The following is a 10,425-nucleotide window of genomic DNA, read 5'->3' as shown; positions in this document are numbered from 1 at the left end:
AGTTTAACTGTGGAAGTTTTAAGGACAAAAGGGCCCTGTGTTGTTGAGGAAAATGACCCTATATTTGAGTGTGGTTCTACAACTACATATTCCAGCTTTAGGAAAAACTATTACTCTAAACCATGGTCAAATAAAGGTAATTAATTTTCATTAAAAATTGTGTGAGTTATTTGAAATGAACTTTTATGTTTCCAGTTTAAATCAGGTCTTCCCTAAAAAAGGTAAATGTGAAGCACTGTAGCATGTCCTTTCCAGCCAATTTTATTAGCACCTCTACCTGCCCCACTGTGGAACTCTGTCTCTTGATTTTTTTTTTAGAAAAGCAAGAGACCAAGGAGGGGAGGGAAAGGGGGTTACAAAAAGAATGAAATTGGATTATGCACTTGTGCCAACTCCCTATATCGAATGTAATCATTATGTACTGCAAACATCCTGATAAAAAAATGTTTTGAAGAATTAGCTCTTTGGTTATTTTTGTCTGGAATCTTCCACTTAATTCATACAAGCAGAACCTTTTAAATGGGAGTAAATAATTTCTTTTCTTCTCTCTCTTTTTTTTGTGGAACCAGGGATTGAACTAGGCCCTTGCGCTTGCCAGGCAAGCACTTATTCAACTGAGCTATCTCCCTAGACCCAAAAGTTAGCAGTAATTTCTCTCTCTCTTTCTTTCTTTCTTTCTTTCTTTCTTTCTTTCTTTCTTTCTTTCTTTCTTTATTTCTTTTTTTTTTTTGGTGGAACCAGGGATTGAACTCAGACCCTTTCATTTGCCAGTCAAGGGCTTATCCTACTAAGCCATCTCCCTGGCCCCTTAGCAGTAATTTCTAATAGTCATAATATTTCACTTCAGATAGTATTGTATAGTAAAGTTTTTATAGATGATTTGACAGAAAAAGGAAAAAAGTACACAATAAATGATATGTTTATTAGTTGCTTTTTATGATAAGAAACAATATTTTGGGAAAAATTCAAATGATAGAAAAACATAGAGCAAGAAAAGATTCTGTACTAATTTTGGGACTCCATCAATCCTATTCTTCTGAGGTAACTTTGCATGTGTTCCTCATGTTTTGTAGCTACTTTTTTTTTTTCAGACTACTTAGCATGTCTTATTTGCATATAGAATGATAGGATAGTAGTGACTGAAAAATTTCTTCTAGGTATTTTGAATGAGGCCAGATAACAGAATGTCTAATAAATTTTGGCTGTATTAGTTTGAACATGAAAATTTCTTACACTAAGTTTAAAAAAAGTGTTTTAAGGTACTTTATTACATGAAGTTTTTTTCTATAAAATTACTGTCAAATGTGTATTTTTAACTTCATATATGCTTATGTAAGATTTCTTTCCTCTGAAAAGATTAAATTTCAGTGATTGATTCTAAATCTTCTTTTTACAGAAACAGATATGTTCTTTCTAGCCATCAGCATGGTAGGAACTGATTTTTCTATGATTGGACAACTTTTTCCTCATAGAGCAAGGATAGAGATTAAGGTAATCTTATCACATTTGTTGATTGAAAAGAGATCACATGTTGCTAATATTATTTGCAGAGTGGTGAAGGCTACTGGAGATTGACCCTAGGGCTTGCCATATGGTTCATTTTCCTAGCAAGCCCCCTCCCCCTATGCTCCTGTGCTGAGCTGAGCTGCCTCGCATTCTGTTCAGTCTTTCTTCTCTCTCTCTGTCGGTCTCTATTTGTTAATCTGTAGTCCTATCTTGTAGCTGGGCAGTGATCTGACAGCCACCAAACCACCTTCCATCAAGGGTTTGAATACAATAATAGCTTCCTCTGGATCCCTAATGGACACAGAGGCCACACTATCGGGTACCTATCAAATGAAGGTGCTTCTTAGTTTGTCCAAGCTTTGCTTCCTCTCTTGAAGATCTTTTCAGATCTCCTTCAGCACCAGTGGGTCATCCTCAAAGTTTGTAGGGTGAAACATATTTCTGATGATGACAGCTTGCTCTTGGTACATTTGGGGTAGTCTGGCCCTCCTTGCCTGTCTCTAATCCCACTGTAATTTGTGGCCTTTTAATTTCATCTTCATCTAAAAATTTATTTTTTTAAAATATGGAATGCTTCACGAATTTGCGTGTTATCCTTGAGCAGGGGCCATGCTAATCTTCTCTGCATCATTCCAGTTTTAGCATATGTGCTGCTGAAGTGAGCACATTCATTTAAAAATTTCAATGCAAGTTCCATAGATGCTCTCTTCAAATAACAGCACAGCCCATCTCCTTTAAGATTTCTTTGATTATGTTTGTGAAATTTGACTTTAAATTCTTCTGTCTGAGGATCTTTATTTTTTTCTGTATTTTTAGGGAAGGGCCTACTACTAGATTAGACTTGTAGTGATACTCCTGTTTACAGCTTCCCGAGTGCTGGGATCACAAGGGTGTTCCACCATGCCCAGTCTCAGTTGCTTTCTCAGTGAGACCTGGGGGTGGGCGGGGCAAGCAGACCCCTTTTCTGCTTGTAGGTGCTTTAATCCGCTGAGCTATTTGGCCCAAAAGTATAACAGTTGCAGGTGACAGTTACAGGATTCATTCTGCAAACGTGGAATTTGGACTACAGGGTTCTTGTCATAAAATTAGTGACTAATATCAATATATTCTTTAAATGTTTTAAGTTGTTATGAATTATTTACTAGTTAGGTGCAATATGATCTAGCAGTGTTTTAGAATAGTGCCTTAAATTTATCAGCATTCACTCAGCATGTTTAATTTAGTGGGTATGGCCTGTCCTTTTTTTTTTTTTTTTTTTTCCTTAATGTATTAAGTACAGGGTCTCATGAAGCTCGGACTCAGTAGTGATCCTCCTGTTTTCAGCCTCCCTAGAGCAAAGATTACAAGCATGTGCCACTGTTTTCTGACTTGGTCAGGCTCAGCGTGCCCCAGGGACGGGGGTGGCATGACATGTGAGACTGGGGATCAAACCCTAGTCCCCACGCTTGCCAAAACAGGTTTTTAGTCTACTGAGCTATCTTGCCAGCCCTTAGTCTGACCTTTTTGTAGGAGGCAATTCTGTTAATTAAAAAAAAAAAAAATTTATTTCGTATAGGATTTCACTATGCAGCTCAGACCGGTAGTGATCATTCTGGCTCAGCCTTCCCAGGGATGGGATTACAGGTATGTGCCACCACACCCAGTTTTGGTGGCCAGCTCAGTGCCTAGGGCGGCCTGGCATGTGGTACTGGGGATCAAACCCAGATCCTTGCATTTGCCAATCAACTAGGTGCTTACACTGCTGAGCTATCTCCCCAGTTTAGTTTTGTTAATTTTTCAGGAGCCATTTAAAGATTTTTTTTGTACTTTTTAGTAAGGGCCTATAGGGTCTCACTACGTACATCAGACTTGAAGTGATCTGCCTGTGTTCAGCTTCCCAAAGAGCTGCTAGGATTACAAGTGCTCCCCGCCATGCCCATTCTCAATTGCCCTCTCAGGGCCCCCTGGGGGCAGGGCAAGAGCTGAGGCCTGCATAGCAGGCCGAGGATTGAACCCCCGACCCCCGAGTCTGCCTAAACAGGTGCTTTAATCCACTGAGCTGTTTGACACACACACACACACACACACACACACACACACACACACACGTGTGTGTGTGTGTGTGTGTATAATTTTTTTTTTAAATTTTAGGGAATGGTCTACAGAGTGTTCAGGGTCTGTTTACAGCCTCCCAGGAGCTGGGATTACAGGCATGTGTTACCACACCTGATCTCGATTGCTATCTCAGTGTGCCCCGGGGGTGGGGCCAGCAGGGCAGGCCCAGGGTTTGAACCCCTGGCCCCTGTGTCTGCTTGCAGGCACTTTAATCTGCTGAGCTATTTGGCTGGCCCTCAAGAATAATATTTTTTAAGGTAGAAATATGGTTATCCTTGAACAGTTCAGTATTGCATGGTAGTTTTTTTTTTTTTTTAAATATTCAGAAAGTTTTACATTTGTTGCAAGTAGAGAAAATAGGCACTGTGGAAGCTGTTTGGGCCAAGTAAAAGCAGAGAAAGGGGAGAAAAATATACACTGTACTATATGGTGGGCTACCACTAAGAGACACTGTCATGGTAGGAAGTTTTATTATGAAAAAGCATGGAAATAAAAGGTATTCTGTACATTAGAAGATGTTAAAGACATCAGATTTTATTTATTTATTTATTTAACATTTATTTATTTGTGTGTGTGTGTGTGTGTGTGTGTGTGGCCAGCTCAGCCCACCAGGGGGCGGGGCTGGCTGGCATGTGGTGCTGGAGGATTGAACCGTGGTCGTTGTGCTTTGTTAAGCTTGTTCTAAGTAGGTGCTTTAGACCACTGAGCCATCTCAGCAGCCCCAGTTGGATTTTTAAAAAAGTACAAACTTACCACGTCAAGTTTCCTCCTTTTAATTTTTTTAATTAAGATATTTTTCATCATTTTTTCCATCATTTTTAAAAAGCTAAAGCTTCAGTACCACACACACAAAAGCTATTGGCTTAAGTAACTCAACTGTTGACAAAGACCATTTAGAAGAGAATAGTGTGTTGGGGCTGGTGAGATGGCTCAGTGGTCTAAAGCACCTACTTAGAACAAGCTTAGCAAAGCACAGGGACCGCGGTTCAATCCTCCCAGCACCACATGCCAGCCAGCCTCGCCCCCTGGTGGGCTGAGCTGGCCACACACATAAATAAATAAATAAATAAATAAATAAATAAATAAATGAAGAGAATAGTGTGTTAATTCATGTTTCCCTTTAATATTTGCTAATTAAAGTCTTTGCTTGTTTAACAAGAGTATTTTTTATTATTGACAGAATAAATTTAAACGTGAAGAGAAAACAAATGGGTGGAGAATAGACAAAGCATTCCGTAAGTACTAAATACCCTTTTACTAAGGATACAAAGATGCTAAAACATGACCATTCTTTTGTCTTTAGTATATTTCAGATTTATTTTGTTTTGTTTTGAAATTGAGTCTTACTGTGTAGTTGAGATAGTTGAGAATGGCCTTGAACTCACTCTGCAGATCGAGGCATCTTTCTGCGAAAGCCTCCCAAGTGCTGGGATCACAGGTGTGCCCCACAGTGCCCCATTACATTTGTTTTGTACTTATATTGCTATAATAAGACTGGAATTTTTTTTTCTTTAAAAATACAGTTTTGGTAGTTGCTACAAATCTATTGGCAAGGGATTAGCCAAAATATTCAGAAGCAGGTAAACTGAGTTCGAAGTCCAAAAAGGACTGATAATACTTCTAAGTGGTTCTTTATTCTGAAGGAACTGTAGCAAAGGCATTGTTTCTGGAAGAGTTTTGACTATGATTCCTTCCAGTAATTAGTCATTCAGTCACCATCAGTAACCACATGCTGTGTGCTGGTTGGTATGCGAGGTATTGAGGATAAAATGATAAACAGGGCAAAAAGAAGCCTGCCTTTAGAACCTTAGGTATAAATGGATGGACAAGTTGAACTGCATAGTAATTTCAAAAGTGACTGATTTCTTTTTCTTTCTTTTTTAATATATTTTGTACAGGGTCTCACTATGCAGTTAAGACTCATAGTGATACTCCTGTTTTCATCCTCCCCAGCACTGGAATTATAGGCTCATACCACCATGCCCAGTCTCAGTTGCTGTCTCAGTGCCCCCCTCACCCCCTGCCCCCAGGGTTTGGCTGACATGTCCCTGGGATCTAACCCTGGCCCCTGTACCTGCCTAAACAGGCATATTAGTCCCCTGACCTATCTGGCCAGCACTCAAATTTACTTTTTAAAGTAGTTCTTTTATTTCTTAAAATATACACATTTTTCATGGATATATAGTTATCATCATTTTATAATAAATGTACCCAACATCTATCTAGCCATAGGATTAGATTATTAAACTTAAATAAACTTTTTCCTTTTTTTTTTTAATTTAAAAATTTTTTTTTTGTAGAGCCAGGGATTAAACTCAGGCCCTTGCGCTTGCCAGGCAAGCACTTATTCTACTGAGCCATCTCCCTGGCCCCCTCAATGAACTTTCTTAATTGAAATTAGCCATAATGCTAATCATATTGTCTTTTTACAGTGCTGGGAATTAAACCCAGGGCCTTGATAAACTAGGCAACCTTCTACTTTTGAGCTACCCCCACTTCCCCCAAGGCCCATAATACTAATTTTAGACAAAAGCCATGTATGGACATAGAACTTATTTTTTTACTTTATGTATTTGGTACAGGGTCTCACTATGCAGCTCAGACTTGCAGTGATCCTCCTGTTTTCAGCCTCTCAGTGCTGGATTTGCAGGCGTGTGCCACCAGGCCTGATCTTGGTGGTTGGCTGAGCATGTGGTGCCAGGGATTGAACCCTGGTCCCTGTGCTTGCCTAAGCAGGCACTTAATTCACTGAGCTATTTCACCGGCCCAGAACTTATGTTTTGTAGCATAGATGTTTACCTTATGTAAGTAAATACTATGGTAGACAAAGGAATATACCCAGTGTTCTATTGGACCCTTAGGGAAACCATTTCTAGGAATAGCTCATGGAATATCTGGACTATTGTAAATGGAGAAACTTTTCATTAGGCTGAACTTACTATAAGAAGAAAATAATTCATACATCTGTGCATTTATAGTTGTTTTGCTGAGTTTCGTGGCTTGTAATTAAATTAAATTTAAACTAAATTAAAAATAAAACCCATATGAGTGTTTTTGGAACTTAAAATTTTAAATTTTCTTTCCCTTTTTTTGTATTTTAGGGAAGGATCTGCAGGGTGTTCAGGGTCTCACTACTAGATTGGACTTGTAGTGATCCACCTTTTTACAGCTCCAAAGAGTTGGGATTACAGGCATGCGCCACCATGTCTAGTCTCAATTGCCTTATCAGCGTGCTCTGGTGGGGCAGCGCAGCAGGCCCGGGGATTGAACCCCCAGTCCTTGTGCCTGCTTGCAGGTGCTTTAATCTGATAAGCTATCTGGCTGGCCCTTTTGCTTCCTTTTTTTTTTTTTTTTTTTTTTTTTTTGTGAAACTGGCGATTGAACACAGGCCCTTGTGCTTGCTAGGGAAGCGTTTATTCCACTGAGCCATCTCCCTGGCCCCTTTTCTTTCCTTTTTGATAGTTTATTCTTTGTATTTTGTGATGGTCTCGTTGTGCAGTTCAGGCTGGCCTTGAACTCATGACAATCCTGTTTCATTCTCTTGAATGCTGGATTTGTAGGCATGTGCCCCCATGCCTGGCTTATATAAAGACCTTTTTCTTTAAACAGTGATGTTTATTTGAAAAAATAAAAGTGAAGACGGAGGGAGAAACTGGCTGTGAAGAATGAGATTGGGTCAAGTAGAAGAGGAAAAAAGCAAGATAAAAGTACACCCTGGAGGACTCAGGGCAGACATCTGTGCCTTATAGAGAAATCATTTATGGATTTCTAGAGTGTTCACTAGCTAACCGTTACACAGTTACTAGGTTCAAGATGGGTCCATAGAAAAACAGGACTTTTCAGATTTGCTTTTCTTGGGGCTATTTTTTTCTTAGTATATACCTTTTTTGTTTTTGCAGAACCGCTTTGTGCTTTCCAGGGAAGCACTTATTCTACTGAGCCATCTTCCTGTCCCAGTATATACTTTTTTTCTGAGGCCTTCTTATAATCTTTTTGTACATTTTACCCTAGCTTAAATGGGAAGTTTAGGGAGAGATTTGACTCTTGTGATAGATTTGTTTCTTTTTTTTTTTAAATTTTTATTTATTTATTTATTTATTTGTGTGTGTGTGTGTGTGGGGGAGGGGCTGGCTGGCATGTGGTGCTGGGGATCGAACCGTGGTCCCTTTGCTTTGCTAAGCTTGTTCTAAGTAGGTGCTTTAGACCACTGAGCCGTCTCACCAGCCCCTAGATTTGTTTCTTTTCTTTCTTTTTTTAAAACATTTTAAAAAATTTTATTCATTTATTTTTGGTGGAACTGGGGATTGAACTCATGCCCTTGCACTTGCCAGGCAAGTGCTTATTCCACTAAGCCATCTCCCTGAACCCTAAAGCATTCTTTATTATTATTATTATTATTTTTTTTTTTTTATTTTTGTGGAACTGGAGATGAACTTGGGCCCTTGCGCTTTCCAGGAAAGCACTTATTCCACTGAGCCATCTCCCTGGCCCTATTTTTTTTTTTTTTTTTTAAATAGTACAGGGTCTATAGGGTCTCAGTATGTAGATTGGACTTGTAGTGATTCTCTGGTTTTCAACCTCCCAAGTCCTGGGATTGCAGGCCTGTGCCACCATGCCCAGTCTTATTCACAGTCTCAGCATGCCCCAGGGGCAGGGCTGGCACAGCATGTGGGGAAATGGAACCCTGCCTGCAGTGCTCTGAGCAGATGTTTTAGTCCCTTGAGCTATCTGACTGGCCCTCGTTTCTGGTTTTTATGCATTGCTTTTGAAATATATGCTGTTGATAGGTATTTATTAGGAATATTGCTTGTTTCACTGAACTGACTTATGGTGCTGGGGAGATAGCTCGGTAGAATAAGTGCTTGCCTGGCAAGCGCAAGGGCCTGAGTTCAATCCCCAGTTCCACCAAAAAAAAAAAAAAAAAAAAAAGATAAATAAATACAGTAAAATAAACTGATTTATGTTTTATATTTACTTCCCATGTTATTGATATTTGGAAATAGTCATGATAAAGAGGGCTTATGATAATGGATAGATATTTCGAAGATTTCTTAGTCATCTTCACTTTTATTCTGCAGTGCTGGAGATTTAACTGAGGCCCTCAAGCCTGCTAAGCACGTGCTCACCGGGTGAGCTACAGACTAGCCCCAGGCCCCATCCCCTTTTGGTGCATGGGATGGAACCCGGGAATATGTGCTTGCTAAGCCTGTGCTGCACAGCTGCAGTCCTCCTTGCCAATCTTAATAATTGATTTGTTTTTCTACACACTTGAAAGTATAGGATTTTTTGTTCCTTTTTTGGGGGGAGGTACTGGGAGTCAAACTCAGGGCCTTGGTTTTGCCAGGCATGTGTTTGTGCCACTGAGCTATATATCCTCAGCCCCTAAAGTGTAGTTTTGCATTTTTTTGGGCAGAATTGGGGATTGAACTCAGGCACTTGCACTTGCCATGGGAGCACTTATTCCATGGAGCTATCTCTCCGGCCCCTAGTTTTGAATTTTGACAAAAGATGATTCTTTTGTAGTCACCAAGCCAAACCATATATGGGACATTTTCATCACTTGAGAAGATCTTTTGATTTCCTTTTCAGTAATCAAATCCTATCCTAGCCCAAGGCATCCACTATTTCACTTTGAAGCACCACAGTTCTTCTAGCATGTTGTAAACCATCTTATTCTAGGCACTAATGTAGTATGTACTCTCTTGTGCCTGGTTTCTTTTACTTGATATGTTTTCAGGACCTCACCTGTTTGTTGCTTATTATCAGTGATCTTCCTCACCCCTAAACTAGTTTCCTTTTATTGCTGTTTAGTGTACTATTGTATACTTGTTTGTCCATTGTCTTGCTGTTAAATTGCAATAGCAAGGGGCTGGAAAGATGGCTCAGTGGTCTAAAGCACCTACTTAGAACAAGTTTGGCAAAGCACAGTTACTGCTGTTCGATCCCCTGGCACCACATGGCAGCCAGCCCCGCCCCCTGGTGGGCTGAGCTGGCCACACACACACTAAATAAATGTTAAAAAAAAAAAAAAAAAAATTTGCAATAGCAAGCAGAAACCCTGAAATGACACACAGGATTTGGAGGTAGGTTAATTTATGTCGACAGGCACTGATTGGGATCCCTCCCAGACTGTCAGGCCCTGATCTGTGAATGTCTAGGGCTTATGTGGTGTGAGCAAGCAGGAAATACCGAGGCACATATAGCTTGTCAGTTGGGGATTGGTTTATACAGTGTGCATTGCAGTGATCAGCCATTTCTGAGAAACAGAAGCAACCAGATCTGGAACAGGAACTATTACCTGGGCAACTTAGAAACGGAAGTATACTGGTGGGGTATGAGGGCATTTTCTGCTATAAAATAAGCCTATTTGGGGGCCGGGGAGATAGCTCAGTAGAATAAGTGCTTGCCTGGCAAGCGCAAGGGCCTGAGTTCAATCCCCGGTTCTCAAAGAAAAAAAAAAAGCCTATTTGCTTTTGATGTCATGAAACTTAAAAAAACTAGAAAATTCTCTTCCTTTTTTAAAAAAATATAAAATAAAAACTTGAAGGCTCTTTTTCTTTTTTTTGAAACAGAGGAGAAACGCCCTTTTGACTTCGATTTTTTTGCTCATTTGCTTCGGAAAGTTCTCGCAGAAGAAGAGAAAAGAAAACAAAAATCGACTAAAAATCAGAGTGCAAAGAAAAAATCTTGCAAACCTCGGAAAAATGTAAAAGGTAGTAAGTTTACAAAGAAGTGTGTGGTGGAAGCATGTGATCTTCCTCAGTGGTGGTAGACTTGCCTACCATCCCATGGGCATCGAGAGTCTGTGCAGCTCAGGTGGAGATC

At 39.9% G+C, this 10,425-nt stretch overlaps 1 protein-coding gene and 1 non-coding gene across 5 annotated transcripts in view; one reads left to right on the top strand and one right to left on the bottom strand.

Moving 5' to 3' along the window:
• Positions 1-10,425, top strand: part of Bdp1 (B double prime 1, subunit of RNA polymerase III transcription initiation factor IIIB) — a 149,345-nt gene that overhangs the window by 41,134 nt on the left and 97,786 nt on the right. For all 4 annotated transcript variants that reach the window (XM_023703472.1, XM_023703421.1, XM_023703387.1 and 1 more), the window contains 4 exons: positions 3-136; positions 1,397-1,491; positions 4,781-4,835; positions 10,173-10,313. In XM_023703472.1, coding sequence (XP_023559240.1) covers positions 3-136; positions 1,397-1,491; positions 4,781-4,835; positions 10,173-10,313 — 425 coding nt within the window. The remainder of the gene's footprint in view (positions 1-2; positions 137-1,396; positions 1,492-4,780; positions 4,836-10,172; positions 10,314-10,425) is intronic.
• LOC111815234 lies at positions 2,066-2,172 on the bottom strand. Its single transcript, XR_002819968.1, has one exon. It is a non-coding gene; the product is annotated as a U6 spliceosomal RNA (small nuclear RNA).

This window comes from Octodon degus, unplaced genomic scaffold (assembly GCF_000260255.1).
Source record: "Octodon degus isolate 3935 unplaced genomic scaffold, OctDeg1.0 scaffold00001, whole genome shotgun sequence".
In the NCBI taxonomy this organism is placed as follows: domain Eukaryota; kingdom Metazoa; phylum Chordata; class Mammalia; order Rodentia; family Octodontidae; genus Octodon; species Octodon degus.
This window is presented reverse-complemented; position numbering and strand designations above follow the sequence as displayed.